This window comes from Coregonus lavaretus, assembly GCF_964263955.1.
Source record: "Coregonus lavaretus genome assembly, contig: HAP1_SCAFFOLD_2469, whole genome shotgun sequence".
In the NCBI taxonomy this organism is placed as follows: domain Eukaryota; kingdom Metazoa; phylum Chordata; class Actinopteri; order Salmoniformes; family Salmonidae; genus Coregonus; species Coregonus lavaretus.
The window spans coordinates 55,001-75,267 of NW_028166198.1; the positions used below are offsets into that span (position 1 = coordinate 55,001).

At 51.0% G+C, this 20,267-nt stretch overlaps 1 protein-coding gene across 1 annotated transcript in view; it reads right to left on the reverse strand.

Moving 5' to 3' along the window:
* Nucleotides 1-7,020, reverse strand: part of cyp11c1 (cytochrome P450, family 11, subfamily C, polypeptide 1) — a gene marked incomplete at both ends in the record, with an annotated part of 11,436 nt that extends 4,416 nt beyond the window's left edge. Inside the window, 8 exon segments of the mRNA XM_084190191.1 lie at nt 499-528; nt 531-712; nt 880-1,035; nt 1,657-1,767; nt 1,769-1,911; nt 5,465-5,677; nt 6,003-6,090; nt 6,827-7,020. Of these exon segments, the coding sequence (XP_084046317.1) occupies nt 499-528; nt 531-712; nt 880-1,035; nt 1,657-1,767; nt 1,769-1,911; nt 5,465-5,677; nt 6,003-6,090; nt 6,827-7,020 (1,117 nt within the window).
* Between the last annotated feature and the right edge of the window lie 13,247 nt (nt 7,021-20,267).

Below are 20,267 nucleotides of genomic sequence, written 5' to 3' on the forward strand. Positions count from 1 at the left end.
CACACATCCACACCAACACACATACACACCAACACACATACACACCAACACACATACACACCAGCACACATCCACACACATCCACACCATCACACATCCACACCAACACACTTCCACACCAACACACATCCACAACCAACACACATCCACACCAACACACATCCACAACAGCACAAATCCACACACACACATCCACACCAACACACATCCACACCAACACACATCCACAACAGCACAAATCCACACACACTCATCCACACCATCACACATCCACACCAACACACATCCACACCAACACACATCCACACCATCACACATCCACACCAACACACATCCACACCAACACACATACACACCAACACACATACACACAACACACATACACACCAACACACTCCACACCAACACACATCCACACCAACACACATCCACACCAACACACATATACATCAAATCAGGACTTCTATGAAAAAGGAAAATGTGAAAGAAGACAACAACCTTCCAGTGCGAAGCGAAAGAGGTCAGGGCTGGGTCGAAGGTCAGGCTGCACCTCCCCTCCTCCCCTCCTCTCTCTTTCTCCACCCGGGTCGCCAGCATACGGCAGAAATCCCTCGCTACCTCGTCTAGGAGCGGCAGGAAGCGACGTACAGCAGGAGCCATCATCACCTCCCTGTTGAGCAGGAGACGGTCGGAACGCCACTCTGCCCCATTCCTGGTGGTAGAGAGGAGGACCACCATCAAATTACTGACAATATTCCCACCCTCCATACACTCTGACAAACTCTCTCTCTCTCTCTCTCTCTCTCTCTCTCTCTCTCTCTCTCTCTCTCTCTCTCTCTCCTCTCTATCTCTCTCTCTCACACACACACAGGTATGTACTTGAGGAAGACTCCCTTGCTGTGCTGCTGTGTCTCTCTGTGTGTGGCCCATGGCTGCAGGGTCATGCGTCTGGGGTGAAGGCCCTCAGAGCGGAACAGCTCGCTGATGTCAGACGGCAGCAGGATATTCACAGTGCTCTGGGTGCCCAGACGCTCCCTGGTGGAGACACACCAGACACAGTACATGAAACATGACAGCACACACACACACACACACACAAACACACACAAACACACCCTAGCACAAGAACCTGTAGATGAACAATGATGCAAGTCAGAATTCGACATCCATCCATGTCTGAGGACGTCAGGAGATGATGTGGAAACTGGACACCAGGGGCAACAGTGAGCGCTGTTAGCTTCAAGTAGGTTTCCATTTTATTAGGTAGTTGTGGATGAGGATGGTGATGGGTGTAAGCATCTGCCTTTTGATTCCAAAGGTTGCAGGTTCAAATCCAGCAATAGAAAGTTGTTTTTGATATTTTTGTTTTAAGCCTATCCCAAACCTTAACCCTTACCTTAACCATTTGGAGTTCATGCCCAACCTTAAGAATGTGGAGTTAATGTCTGAACTTAACCCTAACCTTAAAAATGTGGAGTTAATGCTTAACTTAACCTTAAAAACGTAGACATTTTATGTTGGAACAACTTTGAAATTTGATGTTTGAGAAACATGGATGAACATCTAATTCTGATGTGAGACTGTGAGAGCTGGTAGGACTCCACACACACGTTCATACAAACACACCCACGCACGCACACGCACACACACAGGTACCTGTAAATGGGTCCGAGGGTGTTAAATGTCCTCTCCATGTGTTTGTGTAATAGTTTGAATCTATCTTCTCTCCAGAACTTCACCAGGTTGAGCCAGCCACTGCTGCCCGTGTGGGATCTCCTCAAACCGCCTCACCCCTCCACCTACACCCCTCCCCGCAGGACCCCCTCTGGCTGGGGTTACCCCCCTCCACACCGTGCCCTGCCATTGTCCCCGCCGGACACACACACATCCCCCTCTGAATCCTCGCACACGCTGATGGACGCACGGACACACACATCCCCTGTATCCCCTCGAACGCGGATGGACGCATAGATACACTCCACATGGTCTGAGGTAGAGATGACACTCTCAGACTCTCCACAACCGCTCCGCTACTCTCCATTCTCTACAACGCAAATTAGGTTTTTCTTCTCAATTATTGCTCCATCCTTCCATCCCTCCCTTCTTTCCTCTCCTCCTTCCCCTGTTGTCATAGAGCTGATAGAGGTGATGATTTATGTCTTAGAAGGTCAAAGTTCAAGAGAAACACAACACAACCCAAAAGTCAGGATGGCATAGGATGAACACACACAGATAGTCACGCACAGTAACGCACACACACACACACTCACACACACACATAGTCACACACACACACATCTCTATAGTACGTCAGTACCAAACTAGTCTTTATTAACAGTTTGTACGTAAAAACATAATAAGGACAGCGTTTGACTTATACACCACAAAAGTCAAGGTTGTGTACAAAACAAAGAGTAACAAGACAAATATTTGGGAACTAGGAACTGAAAACTGAAGTAAATGTGAATATGACACTTAGGTTATTATCTTGTTAGGGTTCCTTCCCTGTGTTGGCCCCAAATGGGCCTAATGATCTGAAACAGTCCAATCCAGTTTCATCCAGTTAGTTCCTGTATGGTCCAGTCCAGTTCTATGCAAATAGTAACAGTGACAGCCATGTCCTACTATCAGTGACACAGAGATGACGTCATTCATGACATCATTTCCCTGACGAGTCATCCTCACAGCCTGGCTCTATTGTCAACAGTCTGATCCGCAGATAACTCAGGGAGAGAGAGAGAGAGAGAGAGAGAGAGAGAGAGAGAGAGAGAGAGAGAGAGAGAGAGAGAGAGAGAGAGAGAGAGAGAGAGAGAGAGAGAGATGGGGAGAGAGAGAGAGAGAGAGATGGGGGAGAGAGGGAGAGAGAGAGAGAGAGAGAGAGAGAGAGAGAGAGAGAGAGAGAGAGAGAGAGAGAGAGAGAGAGAGGACGAAAGAAAACAAATCCAATTTTGATAAACTCCCATGTCTATTGGGTGAAATATCACAGTGTGCCATCACAGCAGCAAGCTTTGTGACCTGTTGCCACAAGAAAAGGGCAACCAGTGAAGAACAAACACCATTGTAAATACAACCCATATTTATATTGATTTATTCTCCTTTTTGTACTTTAACTATATGCACATCATTATATCACTGTATATAGACATACAGTGGGGGAAAAAGTATTTAGTCAGCCACTAATTGTGCAAGTTCTCCCACTTAAAAAGAAGAGAGAGGCCTGTAATTTTCATCATAGGTACACGTCAACTATGACAGACAAAATGAGAAAAAAAAATCCAAAAAATCACATTGTAGGATTTTAATGAATTTATTAGCAAATTATGGTGGAAAATAAGTATTTGTTCAATAACAAAAAGTTTCTCAATACTTTGCTATATACCCTTTGTTGGCAATGACACAGGTCAAACGTTTTCTGTAAGTCTTCACAAGGTTTTCACACACTGTTGCTGGTATTTTGGCCCATTCCTCCATGCAGATCTCCTCTAGAGCAGTGATGTTTTGGGGCTGTCGCTGGGCAACACAGACTTTCAACTCCCTCCAAAGATGTTCTATGGGTTGAGATCTGGAGACTGGCTAGGCCACTCTAGGACCTTGAAATGCTTCTTACGAAGCCACTCCTTCGTTGCCCGGGCGGTGTGTTTGGGATCATTGTCATGCTGAAAGACCCAGCCACGTTTCATCTTCAATGCCCTTGCTGATGGAAGGAGGTTTTCACTCAAAATCTCACGATACATGGCCCCATTCATTCTTTCCTTTACACGGATCAGTCGCCCTGGTCCGTTTGCAGAAAAACAGCCCCAAAGCATGATGTTTCCACCCCCATGCTTCACAGTAGGTATGGTGTTCTTTGGATGCAACTCAGCATTCTTTGTCCTCCAAACACGACGAGTTGAGTTTTTACCATATATTTTGGTTTCATCTGACCATATGACATTCTCCCAATCCTCTTCTGGATCATCCAAATGCACTCTAGCAAACTTCAGACGGGCCTGGACATGTACTGGCTTAAGCAGGGGGACACGTCTGGCACTGCAGGATTTGAGTCCCTGGCGGCGTAGTGTGTTACTGATGGTAGGCTTTGTTACTTTGGTCCCAGCTCTCTGCAGGTCATTCACTAGGTCCCCCCGTGTGGTTCTGGGATTTTTGCTCACCGTTCTTGTGATAATTTTGACCCCACGGGGTGAGATCTTGCGTGGAGCCCCAGATCGAGGGAGATTATCAGTGGTCTTGTATGTCTTCCATTTCCTAATAATTGCTCCCACAGTTGATTTCTTCAAACCAAGCTGCTTACCTATTGCAGATTCAGTCTTCCCAGCCTGGTGCAGGTCTACAATTTTGTTTCTGGTGTCCTTTGACAGCTCTTTGGTCTTGGCCATAGTGGAGTTTGGAGTGTGACTGTTTGAGATTGTGGACAGGTGTCTTTTATACTGATAACAAGTTCAAACAGGTGCCATTAATACAGGTAACGAGTGGAGGACAGAGGAGCCTCTTAAAGAAGAAGTTACAGGTCTGTGAGAGCCAGAAATCTTGCTTGTTTGTAGGTGACCAAATACTTATTTTCCACCATAATTTGCAAATAAATTCATTAAAAATCCTACAATGTGATTTTCTGGAGAAAAAAAATCTCAATTTGTCTGTCATAGTTGACGTGTACCTATGATGAAAATTACAGGCCTCTCTCATCTTTTTAAGTGGGAGAACTTGCACAATTGGTGGCTGACTAAATACTTTTTTTCCCCACTGTAATATAACATTTGAAATGTCTTTATTCTTTTGGAACTTTTGTGAATGTAATGTTTACTGTTAATTTTTATTGTTTATTTCACTTTTGTTTATTATCTATTTCACTTGCTTTGGCAATGTAAACATGTTTCCCATGCCAATAAAGCCCTTAAATTGAATTGAATTGAAAGAGAGAGAGAGAGAGCGAAAGAGAGAGAGAGAGAGGTGGAGAGAGAGAGAGGGGGGGGTAGAGAGAGAGAGGGAGAGGAGGGTGAAGAGAGAGAGAGAGAGCGAGAGAGAGAGAGAGAGAGAGAGAGAGAGAGAGAGAAAAAGAGAGAGAGGGGGGGGGGGGGAGAGGGGGAAGAGAGAGAGAAATATAAAATAGAGTGATAAAGACAGATAAGGAGATAAGGAGATAAGGAGATAAAGGGATAACGGGATAGAGGTGCCAATGTTTCCCCTCCAATCTGCTGCTACACAACCAGTGCAGCTGTAGTCTTATAATACAAGAATAAAGATAAGACACAAGAATAGTAAAGAAAACATTAAAAACAGAGTGAAGACAATGAGGAAAAAGATTTAGAGAACCACATAGTTATCTGAGGGAGGTGTCCTTGATGCCTTCAATGACGTTGTATTAAAATGCAATGTTATTTTTCATCATATAGGCATATTGCATGTTTTTAGCATGTTGCATGTTGATTCTGTGTAGTATCTAGTATGTTCTCTTTGATCACATGACTTTGCAGGCCTCTCCGTTGACTGACATTGGAGTGGGCGACTTGCTCTGCTTGCCTCCAAGCATCCCCATGTTGAAGCTGAGGCCTTGGAAGGCGCTCAGCAGGCTGTAGCCATCGTCCTTGGTCGGGGTCTCAGGACGAATCAGTTTAGTCAGCTGACGGGGGAGGGCCACTTTCTCTCTAACCGCACTCAGGTGGCTGGTGTCCTTGGAGCTCTAGGGGTTGGGAAGAGGGTTGGGAAGAGAGTTGGGAAGAGGGTTGGGAAGAGAGTTGGGAAGACAGGGGTTGGGTGACGAGGAAAAATAAGAAAAATACAGTTTAAATATGGTCTTGCCATTTTTAACTTCAGTCTCAAAGCACCGAAGTAAGAAACATTGTCAGTATCAGAACTGTGATGATCTCAGACAGATAAATTGTGAAGAAGCACTGCTTTAAGGGTTATGTGTATGGGGCTAGGGGATAGAGGCTAGGGGCTAGGAGATAGGGGCTAGGGGCTAGGAGATAGTGGTTTAATTTGGTCTGCCAATGCAACACACTAACCTTGGAGAGCTGGTACTTATTCCTGAAGTGATCCCTCATGGCGGCTCTCTCTGCATGCTTCTGAGCGTTCAGGGCTTCCCTCAGCTTCCTGGAATCAACACAACAATGACACATCATATGTAACACATAGATAGACACACACACAAACATAAACACATCCCTGCTCTCAACCCCATCACAACCAACTCCCCTGCTCTCAAATCCATCACAACCAACCCCTCCCTGCTCTCAAATCACAACCAATCCCTCCCTGCTCTCAAACCCATCACAACCAACCCCTCCCTGCTCTCAAACCCATCACAACCAACCCCTCCCTGCTCTCAAACCCATCACAACCAACCCCTCCCTGCTCTCAAACCCATCACAACCAACCCCTCCCTGCTCTCAAACCCATCACAACCAATCCCTCCCTGCTCTCAAACCCATCACAACCAACCCCTCCCTGCTCTCAAACCCATCACAACCAACCCCTCCCTGCTCTCAAACCCATCACAACCAATCCCCCTGCTCTCAAACCCATCACAACCAACTCCCCTGCTCTCAAACCCATCACAACCAATCGCCCTGCTCTCAAACCCATCACAACCAATCGCCCTGCTCTCAAACCCATCACAACCAATCGCCCTGCTCTCAAACCCATCACAACCAATCCCCCTGCTCTCAAACCCATCACAACCAACTCCCCTGCTCTCAAACCCATCACAACCAATCCCCAATCTGTCTGTTACCAAACTAGTTTTCATCCATAATCTCCTCATGGTCTTGTTTCTAATCTCCACATTGACCACAGTGGTCATGTTCTAGTTAAGTTTGCAGTCACTCACCTCTCCTTCTCCAGGTCAGTTTGGTAGGAGCGTATGACGTAGGTGTGTCCCATCCGTGGAGGGGTGCTCTTTACTCCTCCTGTCCACCTCTTGGCCCTGCGCCTGGCCCACACCTCTCTCTCCTTCACCCCTGTCACACAGCTGGACAGCTTCTTCATGGGCACTGCCAGAGACTGCTTCACCATAGTATCCATGTCTCAGGGTGTGTGTGTGTGTGTGTGTGTGTGTGTGTGTGTGTGTGTGTGTGTGTGTGTGTGTGTGTGTGTGTGTGTGTGTGTGTGCGTGTGTGTGTGTGTGTGTGTGTGTGTGTGTGTTACTTCACACTCAAAAGCATCAAAGAGTGTCCTTTTTCATTCATGTTCTGTAGGACATATGTTTGTGTCTGTGCGTATCTCCACCGTCTTCCTCCTTGAGGTTAGCTGGCTTGGACACACTCACTGAAGTACAGACAGCCAGTGTATTCATAGACGATGACTCAGGGGCTCAGTACCTGCAAGGACAAGGACATAGACAGTCAGTTAGAGCTTACACACACCCAGACAGCAGGTGAAGCGATTCAGAGAGACACACACACAACAAGCCCAGTCCAGTGCTTCCTTACCCAGACATCCACAGTAGGCCCCAGTCTCAAACACCCATAAAGTCCTTAGAGCTTCAGCCAGAGCCCATATACTGTACCTAACCATGTCCCATAGTCCAGTTCCACAAAGCCTTGAGGTCAACTGAAGGCAATGAGAAGAGCAACCCCACAGACAAAGTTCTTCCTGCTCTCCTTTCCTGCTCTCCTTTCCTGCTCTCCTCTCCTGCTCTCCTCCACTCTTTGTGCGGTGTGTTCTCCTGCCCTCTCAGGTACAAATGACAGCTTTCCTCCCCGAGGATCTACTACTCAACCCATTCCCCCCTCATCCTCTATACCCCTCCCTCTTTACTATTACCCCCCCCCCCCCCCCCCCCCTTGAGATTACCTCCTTACGGATTTAACGAGGGGAATCTTGTTAGCAGCATCAGGGAGTGCACCCTGTGTATGAAGAAGACTTAGAGACACATTAGCTGATGTCATGTTGGGTTATACACACTCTCTAGTGAGTGTCTGCTTGTGTGACAAAGAGAAAGGATGGCAGGGTGTTATTACCTTGCAAAAGTTCCAACAAGTTACCATCCCTTGCGCCTTCTAAGTAGACGATGCCTTAAGCACAGTTCTGGGATCTGTTTATGCAATCCCAATACCCAATCTCCAACATTAGAAGGCAGAAAGACAACGTGATCTTCGATCAGGTTTAACTAGCTGTGATCAGGATGACGGGGGAGGTTTGAGACAGGCCAGACGGATGGAAGGGCTTTGAGTTCAGTAGATAATGGAGATGGATGGATGGGAATAGAGAGACAGATGGAGAGAGAGAACCAGACAAGAGAAAGATAGATGGGGTGAGGGAAAGTCAATCAGTCAGTATGAGACAGCAGTCTGTGTTAAGAGCAGAAGACAACAGCTGAGTAGTTACTACATACTGATCTGCAGACCATCCAGCAAAAGGGGCTGGAACGAGGAAAAAGGACAATGTCTTCTCATACTCCAGATTCTGTTCTAGTTTCATACAGCACCGCTTCAGCCATTATGGATCTTCAACAGGCTTGGAAACGTAACAGTGTGCACTCTGCAGGCATTTCCCCAATTATTTTCCTCTGTAAACCACCTGAGACTGACATTGCAAGTCATTCCAGGTATTCAGATACAGCAGATAGAGAGAGCAGGTGATGGAAAGGGAGGGCTGGAGGGATGGAGGGATGGAGGGATGGAGGGATGGGAGGGATGGAGGGTTGGAGGTATGGGAGGGATGGAGTGTTGGAGGTATGGGAGGGATGGAGAGATAGGGGTATGGGAGGGATGGAGGGATGGAGGGTTGGAGGTATGGGAGGGATGGAGGGATGGAGGGATGGAGAGATGGAGGTATGGGAGGGATGGAGGGATGGAGGTATGGGAGTGATGGAGGGATGGAGGGATGGAGGGATGGAGGGATGGAGGTATGGGAGGGATGGAGGGATGGAGGTCTGGGAGGGATGGAGGGATGGAGGGATGGAGAGTTGGAGGTATGGGAGGGATGGAGGGTTGGAGGTATGGGAGGGATGGAGGGATGGAGGGTTGGAGGTATGGGAGGGATGGAGGGATAGGGGTATGGGAGGGATGGGAGGGATGAAGGTATGGGAGGGATGGAGGGATGAGGTATGGGAGGGATGGAGGAATGGAGGGTTGGAGGTATGGGAGGGATGAGGGATGGAGGGATGGATGGAGGGATGGAGGGATGGAGGGATGGAGGTATGGGAGGGATGGAGGAATCGAGGTATGGGAGGGATGGAGGGATGGAGGGATGGAGGTATGCGAGGGATGGAGGGATGGAGGGTTGGAGGTATGGGAGGGATGAGGGATGGAGGGATGGATGGAGGGATGGAGATATGGGAGGGATGGCGGGATGGAGGGATGGAGGTATGGGAGGGATGGAGGGATGGAGGGATGGATGGAGGGATGGAGGTATGGGAGGGATGGAGGGATGGAGGGATGGAGGTATGGGAGGGATGGAGGGATGGAGGTATGGGAGGGATGGAGGGATGGAGGGTTGGAGGTATGGGAGGGATGGAGGGATGGAGGGATGGAGGTATGGGAGGGATGGAGGTATGGGAGGGATGGAGGGATGGAGGGTTGGAGGTATGGGAGGGATGGAGGGTTGGAGGTATGAGAGGGATGGAGGGTTGGAGGTTTGGGAGGGATGGAGGGTTGGAGGGATGGAGGTATGGGAGGGATGGAGGCATGGAGGGTTGGAGTTATGGGAGGGATGGAGGGATGGAGGTATGGGAGGGATGGAGGGATGGAGGGATGGAGGTATGGGAGGGATGGAGGGTTGGAGGTATGGGAGGGATGGAGGGTTGGAGGGATGGAGGTATGGGAGGGATGGAGGCATGGAGGGTTGGAGTTATGGGAGGGATGGAGGGATGGAGGTATGGGAGGGATGGAGGGATGGAGGGATGGAGGTATGGGAGGGATGGAGGGATAGAGGGATGGAGGGATGGAGGGATGGAGAGATGGAGGTATGGGAAGGATGGAGGGATGGAGGGATGGAGGTATGGGAGTGATGGAGGGATGGAGGGATGGAGGTATGGGAGGGATGGAGGCATGGAGGGATGGAGGTATGGGAGGGATGGAGGGATGGAGGGATGGAGGGCTGGAGGTATGGGAAGGATGGAGAGTTGGAGGTATGGGAGGGATGGAGGGTTCGAGGTATGGGAGGGATGGAGGTATGGGAGGGATGGAGGGATGGAGGGATGAAGGTATGGGAGGGATGGAGGGATGGAGGTATGGGAGGGATGGAGGGATGGAGGGTTGGAGGTATGGGAGGGATGGAGGGTTGGAGGTATGAGAGGGATGGAGGGATGGAGGGTTGGAGGTTTGGGAGGGATGGAGGGTTGGAGGGATGGAGGGTTGGAGGTATGGAGGTATGGGAGGGATGGAGGCATGGAGGGATGGAGGTATGGGAGGGATGGAGGGATGGAGGGATGGAGGGATGGAGGTATGGGAAGGATGGAGGGTTGGAGGTATGGAGGTATGGGAGGGATGGAGGCATGGAGGGATGAAGGTATGGGAGGGATGGAGGGATGGAGGTATGGGAGGGATGGAGGGATGGAGGGTTGGAGGTATGGGAGGGATGGAGGGTTGGAGGTATGAGAGGGATGGAGGGATGGAGGGTTGGAGGTTTGGGAGGGATGGAGGGTTGGAGGGATGGAGGGTTGGAGGTATGGAGGTATGGGAGGGATGGAGGCATGGAGGGATGGAGGTATGGGAGGGATGGAGGGATGGAGGGATGGAGGGATGGAGGTATGGGAAGGATGGAGGGTTGGAGGTATGGAGGTATGGGAGGGATGGAGGCATGGAGGGATGGAGGGATGGAGGGATGGAGGTATGGGAAGGATGGAGGGATGGAGGGATGGAGGTATGGGAGTGATGGAGGGATGGAGGTATGGGAGGGATGGAGGTCTGGGAGGGATGGAGGGATGGAGAGTTGGAGGTATGGGAGGGATGAGGGATGGAGGGATGGATGGAGGGATGGAGATATGGGAGGGATGGAGGGATGGAGGGATGGAGGTATGGGAGGGATGGAGGTATGGGAGGGATGGAGGGATGGAGGGATGGATGGAGGGATGGAGGTATGGGAGGGATGGAGGGATGGAGGGATGGAGGGATGGAGATATGGGAGGGATGGAGGGATGGAGGGTTGGAGGTATGGGAGGGATGGACGGATGGAGGTATGGGAGGGATGGAGGGATGGAGGGTTGGAGGTATGGGAGGGATGAGGGATGGAGGGATGGATGGAGGGATGGAGATATGGGAGGGATGGAGGGATGGAGGGTTGGAGGTATGGGAGGGATGGAGGTATGAGAGGGATGGAGGGATGGAGGGTTGGAGGTTTGGGAGGGATGGAGGGTTGGAGGGTTGGAGGGATGGAGGTCTGGGAGGGATGGAGGGATGGAGAGTTGGAGGTATGGTAGGGATGGAGGGTTGGAGGTATGGGAGGGATGGAGGTATGGAGGGATGAAGGTATGGGAGGGATGGAGGGATGAGGTATGGGAGGGATGGAGGGATGGAGAGTTGGAGGTATGGTAGGGATGGAGGGTTGGAGGTATGGGAGGGATGGAGGGATGGAGGGATGAAGGTATGGGAGGGATGGAGGGATGAGGTATGGGAGGGATGGAGGGTTGGAGGGTTGGAGGTATGGGAGGGATGAGGGATGGAGGGATGGATGGAGGGATGGAGGTATGGGAGGGATGGAGGGATGGAGGGATGGGAGGGATGGAGGAATGGAGGTATGGGAGGGATGGAGGGATGGAGGGTTGGAGGTATGGGAGGGATGAGGGATGGAGGGATGGGAGGGATGGAGGGATGGAGGGATGGATGCAGGGATGGAGGTATGGGAGGGATGGAGGGATGGAGGGATGGAGGTATGGGAGGGATGGAGGGATGGAGGTATGGGAGGGATGGAGTGATGGAGGGTTGGAGGTATGGGAGGGATGGAGGGATGGAGGGATGGAGGTATGGGAGGGATGGAGGTATGGACGGGATGGAGGGATGGAGGGATGGAGGGATGGAGGGTTGGAGGGATGGATGGAGGGATGGAGGGATGGAGGGTTGGAGGGATGGAGGGAGGGATGGAGGTATGGGAGGGATGGAGGGATGGAGGTATGGGAGGGATAGAAGGATGGAGGGTTGGAGGTATGGGAGGGATGGAGGGTTGGAGGTATGAGAGGGATGGAGGGATGGAGGGTTGGAGGTTTGGGAGGGATGGAGGGTTGGAGGGATGGAGGGTTGGGGGTATGGGAGGGATGGCGGGTTGGAGGTATGGAGAGATGGAGGGATGGGAGGGATGGAGGGATGGAGGGATGGAGGTATGGGAGGGATGGAGGGATGGAGGTATGGAGGTATGGGAGGGATGGAGGGATGGAGGGATGGAGGGATGGAGGTATGGGAGGGATGGAGGGATGGAGGTATGGAGGTATGGGAGGGATGGAGGGATGGAGGGATGGAGGTCTGGGAGGGATGGAGGGATGGAGGTATGGGAGGGATGGAGGGATGGAGGGATGGAGGTATGGGAGGGATGGAGGGATAGAGGTATGGGAGGGATGGAGGGATGGAGGTATGGGAGGGATGGAGGGATGGAGGGATGAAGGTATGGGGGTATGGGAGGGATGGAGGTAAGGGAGGGATGGAGGGATGGAGGGATGGAGGGATGGAGGGATGGGAGGGATGGAGGGATGGAGGTATGGGGGTATGGGAGGGATGGAGGGATGGAGGTATGGGAGGGATGGAGGGATGGAGGGTTGGAGGTATGGGAGGGATGAGGGATGGAGGGATGGAGGTATGGGAGGGATGGAGGGATGGAGGGTTGGAGGTATGGGAGGTATGAGGGATGGAGGGATGGAGGTATGGCAGGGATGGAGGGATGGAGGTATGGGAGGGATGGAGGGATGGAGGGTTGGAGGTATGGGAGGGATGGAGGGATGGAGGGATGGAGGTATGGGAGGGATGGAGGTATGGACGGGATGGAGGGATGGAGGATTGGAGGTATGGGAGTGATAGAGGAATGGAGGGATGGAGGGATGGAGGTATGGAGGGATGGAGGATGGAGGGATGGAGGGATGAAGGGTTGGAGGTATGGGAGGGATGAGGGATGGAGGGATGGAGGATGGAGGTATGGGAGGGATGGAGGGATGGAGGGTTGGAGGTATGGGAGGGATGGAGGGATGGAGGGTTGGAGGTATGGGAGGGATGAGGGATGGAGGGATGGAGGTATGGGAGGGATGGAGGGATGGAGGTATGGGAGGGATGGAGGGATGGAGGGATGGAGGTATGGGAGGGATGGAGGGATGGAGGGATGGAGGTATGGGAGGGATGGAGGTATGGACGGGATGGAGGGATGGAGGGTTGGAGGTATGGGAGTGATAGAGGAATGGAGGGATGGAGGGATGGAGGTATGGAGGGATGGAGGATGGCGGGATGGAGGGATGAAGGGTTGGAGGTATGGGAGGGATGAGGGATGGAGGGATGGAGGATGGAGGTATGGGAGGGATGGAGGGATGGAGGGTTGGAGGTATGGGAGGGATGGAGGGATGGAGGGTTGGAGGTATGGGAGGGATGAGGGATGGAGGGATGGAGGGATGGAGGTATGGGAAGGATGGAGGGTTGGAGGTATGGAGGTATGGGAGGGATGGAGGCATGGAGGGATGGAGGGATGGAGGGATGGAGGTATGGGAAGGATGGAGGGATGGAGGGATGGAGGTATGGGAGTGATGGAGGGATGGAGGTATGGGAGGGATGGAGGTCTGGGAGGGATGGAGGGATGGAGAGTTGGAGGTATGGGAGGGATGAGGGATGGAGGGATGGATGGAGGGATGGAGATATGGGAGGGATGGAGGGATGGAGGGATGGAGGTATGGGAGGGATGGAGGTATGGGAGGGATGGAGGGATGGAGGGATGGATGGAGGGATGGAGGTATGGGAGGGATGGAGGGATGGAGGTATGGGAGGGATGGAGGGATGGAGATATGGGAGGGATGGAGGGATGGAGGGTTGGAGGTATGGGAGGGATGGACGGATGGAGGTATGGGAGGGATGGAGGGATGGAGGGTTGGAGGTATGGGAGGGATGAGGGATGGAGGGATGGATGGAGGGATGGAGATATGGGAGGGATGGAGGGATGGAGGGTTGGAGGTATGGGAGGGATGGAGGTATGAGAGGGATGGAGGGATGGAGGGTTGGAGGTTTGGGAGGGATGGAGGGTTGGAGGGTTGGAGGGATGGAGGTCTGGGAGGGATGGAGGGATGGAGAGTTGGAGGTATGGTAGGGATGGAGGGTTGGAGGTATGGGAGGGATGGAGGTATGGGAGGGATGGAGGGATAGAGGTATGGGAGGAATGGAGGGATGGGAGGGATGGAGGGATGGAGGGATGAGGTATGGGAGGGATGGAGGGTTGGAGGGTTGGAGGTATGGGAGGGATGGAGGTATGGACGGGATGGAGGGATGGAGGATTGGAGGTATGGGAGTGATAGAGGAATGGAGGGATGGAGGGATGGAGGGATGGGAGGGATGGAGGGATGGAGGGATGGATGTATGGGAGGGATGGAGGGATGGAGGTATGGGAGGGATGGAGGGATGGAGGGTTGGAGGTATGGGAGGGATGAGGGATGGAGGGATGGGAGGGATGGAGGGATGGAGGGATGGATGGAGGGATGGAGGTATGGGAGGGATGGAGGGATGGAGGGATGGAGGTATGGGAGGGATGGAGGGATGGAGGTATGGGAGGGATGGAGTGATGGAGGGTTGGAGGTATGGGAGGGATGGAGGGATGGAGGGATGGAGGTATGGGAGGGATGGAGGTATGGACGGGATGGAGGGATGGAGGGATGGAGGGATGGAGGGTTGGAGGGATGGATGGAGGGATGGAGGGATGGAGGGTTGGAGGGATGGAGGGAGGGATGGAGGTATGGGAGGGATGGAGGGATGGAGGTATGGGAGGGATAGAAGGATGGAGGGTTGGAGGTATGGGAGGGATGGAGGGTTGGAGGTTTGGGAGGGATGGAGGGTTGGAGGGATGGAGGGTTGGGGGTATGGGAGGGATGGAGGGTTGGAGGTATGGAGAGATGGAGGGATGGGAGGGATGGAGGGATGGAGGGATGGAGGTATGGGAGGGATGGAGGGATGGAGGTATGGAGGTATGGGAGGGATGGAGGGATGGAGGGATGGAGGTATGGGAGGGATGGAGGGATGGAGGTATGGAGGTATGGGAGGGATGGAGGGATGGAGGGATGGAGGTCTGGGAGGGATGGAGGGATGGAGGTATGGGAGGGATGGAGGGATGGAGGGATGGAGGTATGGGAGGGATGGAGGGATAGAGGTATGGGAGGGATGGAGGGATGGAGGTATGGGAGGGATGGAGGGATGGAGGGATGAAGGTATGGGGGTATGGGAGGGATGGAGGGATGGAGGTAAGGGAGGGATGGAGGGATGGAGGGATGGAGGGATGGAGGGATGGAGGGATGGGAGGGATGGAGGGATGGAGGTATGGGGTTATGGGAGGGATGGAGGGATGGAGGTATGGGAGGGATGGAGGGATGGAGGGTTGGAGGTATGGGAGGGATGAGGGATGGAGGGATGGAGGTATGGGAGGGATGGAGGGATGGAGGGTTGGAGGTATGGGAGGTATGAGGGATGGAGGGATGGAGGTATGGCAGGGATGGAGGGATGGAGGTATGGGAGGGATGGAGGGATGGAGGGTTGGAGGTATGGGAGGGATGGAGGGATGGAGGGATGGAGGGATGGAGGTATGGGAGGGATGGAGGTATGGACGGGATGGAGGGATGGAGGATTGGAGGTATGGGAGTGATAGAGGAATGGAGGGATGGAGGGATGGAGGTATGGAGGGATGGAGGATGGAGGGATGGAGGGATGAAGGGTTGGAGGTATGGGAGGGATGAGGGATGGAGGGATGGAGGATGGAGGTATGGGAGGGATGGAGGGATGGAGGGTTGGAGGTATGGGAGGGATGGAGGGATGGAGGGTTGGAGGTATGGGAGGGATGAGGGATGGAGGGATGGAGGTATGGGAGGGATGGAGGGATGGAGGTATGGAGGTATGGGAGGGATGGAGGGATGGAGGGATGGAGGTATGGGAGGGATGGAGGTATGGACGGGATGGAGGGATGGAGGGTTGGAGGTATGGGAGTGATAGAGGAATGGAGGGATGGAGGGATGGAGGTATGGAGGGATGGAGGATGGCGGGATGGAGGGATGAAGGGTTGGAGGTATGGGAGGGATGAGGGATGGAGGGATGGAGGATGGAGGTATGGGAGGGATGGAGGGATGGAGGGTTGGAGGTATGGGAGGGATGGAGGGATGGAGGGTTGGAGGTATGGGAGGGATGAGGGATGGAGGGATGGAGGGATGGAGGGATGGAGGGATGGAGGGATGGAGGGATGGAGGTATGGGAGGGATGGAGGGATGGAGGTATGGGAGGGAGGGGGTATGGAGGTAGAGAGCAGTGAAAGAAGAGATGTGACCTCTTGTCAGCAGCTGTCAGGACACAGAGTCTTGTTTACTAGCTGTGTGGCTAGTGCCAGGCACGCTAGGATATATGACACGAATGCACACATGTGTGTGTGTGCGTGTAAGTGTGTGTAGGTAGATGTGTGTGTGCGCGTGTGTGTGTGTCTATAGTGTTACATAAACTAAAAGCACAAACAAAGGAGACATAAAGCTCTGACAGAACCCTGAGATGGGCATCAGGTGGTCAGCTGTTCCATTTATTTTGGTGTCCATTCACCCTCTCCTGCTGCATCAGGAATTGCTACAGGTATCTTAATTTGACCAGTTTCTCACAGCAGGATAACGATCCTGCAGCAACAGGAAATGTGAATTACTGTGTGGATTTCAATTAACAGACATTTTTGTAGGGGTTAATACATTGTTCATTAGGGCAAATCAAACCTGACATTTTAAAGTGGGAATTACAAACTTTAGAAGCCATTTTAAACCTTGAATACACCACAAGTTTGCATTTCTTGCTGCACAGTGATCAAATTAAGATAGCAGATCTGTACAGTTCAAGCTCAGCCAGAACATATTTGGCAGGACATGAGGGATGGAGGGAGAGAGTGTGTGTGTAGGGCCCTCAAGGTTCGCCATCTCCAAAAGTAAATCCAACCTCCCCCTCTCCACTCTCCCCTCTCACGTCTCTCTCCCCACTCTTCACCTCCAACCCCCTCGGCCTTGGTTTGTGACAGATGAGGACACCATTAATGCCTTAACAAGATGGAGAAGAGAGCCCACAGCCCCTCTGTCACAGATCCTTATGCACAGATTTAGGAACAGCTCTTCTTAATTATAACCGTTAGGGGGAGAAATTAGAAACTGACGACATCCTAGTGCCACAGAGGGCGAGATTTACATTTACATTTACATCATTTAGCAGAAACTCTTATCCAGAGCGACTTACAAATTGGTGCATTCAACTTATGATAGCCAGTGGGACAAGTCAATGGGCAACTTTAACACCTTTAACTCAGTTAACTGTACCACACGGTTACTGGGACTGGGACACTACTGTGTCTTTAGAGGGATGTCATATTTAGAAACTACTGTGAGAGGAATGGTAGTAACATGGGGGAAAGCCATTACATGGGGGAAAGCCATTACATGGGGGAAAACCATTACATGGGAGAAAGCCATTACATGGGAGAAAGCCATTACATGGGAGAAAGCCATTACATGGGGGAAAGCCATTACATGGGAGAAAGCCATTACATGGGAGAAAGCCGTTACATGGGATCTTTCATGACAAAGACAGACGTTATACAAACTGTGTAATGTGTGTGTAATGAAATAAAATAAAATCACAATTTATTTAATGTGCGTCACAACACACTTTACACAAAAATAAATGATAATAATAATAATAATTAGTAAATAAAGACAAGAGACAACAGAGAAATCAAGAGGAGAGAAACAGAGACAGCATACATACAGAAAATACATTGACAAAAAACATCAAGCGAACATAAGGAGGCGGGGACCGGGGGGGCAAGACAGAGTACAGGGACAATACATGGGGTTAAAACACATGGGACAGCAAAACATTAAGGAGTTCAGTAGGGCAGGAGTGATAGTGGTCCTCTGTAGCTCAGCTGGTAGAGCACGGCGCTTGTAACGCCAAGGTAGTGGGTTCGATCCCCGGGACCACCCATACACAAAAAAAAAAATGTATGCACGCATGACTGTAAGTCGCTTCGGATAAAAGCGTCTGCTAAATGGCATATTATATTATTATATTATATATTATATTATATTATATTATTATTATATATTATATATTATAGTGAGTAAATGTATGGCCAGGAGGAAGGTGAAGGGTTAGCAGGGTGTAAAGTGTGTATGTCAGTGGAGGCTACTGAGGGGAGGACGGCTCATAAAAACGGCTGGAATCGAGCAAATGGAATGGCATCAAACACATGGAAACCACGTGTTTAAAGTATTTGATACCATTCCCCCTATTCCGCTCCAGCCATTACCACGAGACTGTCCTCCCCAATTAAGGTGCCACCAACCTCCTGTGGTGTATGTGTGTTGGAGCTTCCAGGAGCACTGCTGTCTGAGCTTCTTAAGGGATTCCACTGTGGATCAGTGTCCAGCATGTGAATGGCGGCCAGCCTGACCAGAACACAAACACACACACACACTCTTTTTATGTTTCTCCCTCTCTCTCTCTGATACACACACCCAGGTCAGGGATGTATTAAGGTCATTCCTTTAAGACCAGTACAATAACAGGGCTGTCTAATGTCAGTGTGTGTGAGTTACCATGACTCAGTCTGAGACTGGTCTCACTGCTTCATTGGTCTCACTGACAAGACACACAGAGACATGGGAAACCTACATGTGCTTCCCCTGTGAGCTTCTCACACTCAAACACATGAGAATAAAGAAGACTGTCCAAAACATGCAACTAATAGTCGCACACACACACACGCTGACTCACACAGACTTCCTCCTTCAGTGTCTCTTTCTACACTCAGATATAGCCCGGTGAGGTCTCACTCAACTTTAATGTTAGCCTGATTCACACACATTAACACCCTACATTGACTTTCAGACTGAGCTTACGTTCAGCACTGCCAAGAAAAGGGAAAACACACACACTCACACACACATTCGGGTCACCGCAACACTGCTGGAAGTAGTGTCTAATTCAGACAGACACCAACACACTGATTTAAAGCCACCTCTCAGCACTGCCAAGGCTGAAGAAAGAAAACTTGTCAAGACTCTCTCTTCCTCTCGGTCTCTCTCTCGCTCTCTCTCTCTCTACCTCCCTCTCTTTCTCTCCCTCCCTCTCTCGCTCTTCTTCTCTCTCCCTCCCTCTCTCGCTCTTCTTCTCTCTCACTCCCTCTCTCACATACCTACAGTATATAGCCTTGTGACCATGCTCCCTGCTAAGCTTGCACTCTATCAAATTCTGAGACCAGGGTCCAAATGGTGCACAGGTTGTTGTGTTGGTGTCTGTATGATTCAGCTATTAGGATATAGTGACAAGAGACAAACAGATATCAGTAGAAGGGTTCATATTATTATAGCACCATAACTACACCGTTTATTCAAGTCATTCCCCCAATATCCCTAGTTACAGTGTTACAAAAATGAATGCTGTGTGTGTGTGTGTGTTGTAGTGAGCAATGAGCCCATCTGTGCAAAAGCAGCAGTAGAAGAGGTCATTATTATAGTATAATAAACAGTTTATACAACTCATAAAAAAACAGTCAACAACTATCTCCAGTTACAGCATTACAAAAATAAATACTGTAAGAGAGAGTGTGTGTGTGTAATGTTATGCAACAGTTAAAACAGTGTGCTCCACATACATAATGCATGTTTCACTGCCACTAGCCCCGCCTCCACTGTGCAGCGGAGCTGTCAATCAGCATGAGAAGAGTGTAACTGCCAATCAAACCACAGGAGGTTGGTGGCACCTTAATTGGGGACTCTTGGTAATGGCTGGAGCGGAGTGAGTGGAATGGTATCAAATACATCAAACACATAGTTTGATGCCATTCCATTTGCTCCGTTCCAGACATTATTATGAGCCTGTCCTCCCCTGAGCAGCCTCCACTGAATCAAACCCTAAAGGGAAGTGACAGACACTCTCTCCATTTCAGGTAGTTATGTAAAGGGTGGAGAAGGATAAAGTTGCCCCAGACACTGAGGTCAGATTAGCGTATTTCCCCCATAATGCATAGGGGTTCCGCACACCTAATTTGTCACAAAGCACGACTTCCTGACACATTACAACGGCACATTGCATGCCATGGTAGGGCTGTCCTTCCTCACATCCATGTCAAGGGTTAGAGGTCAGGGG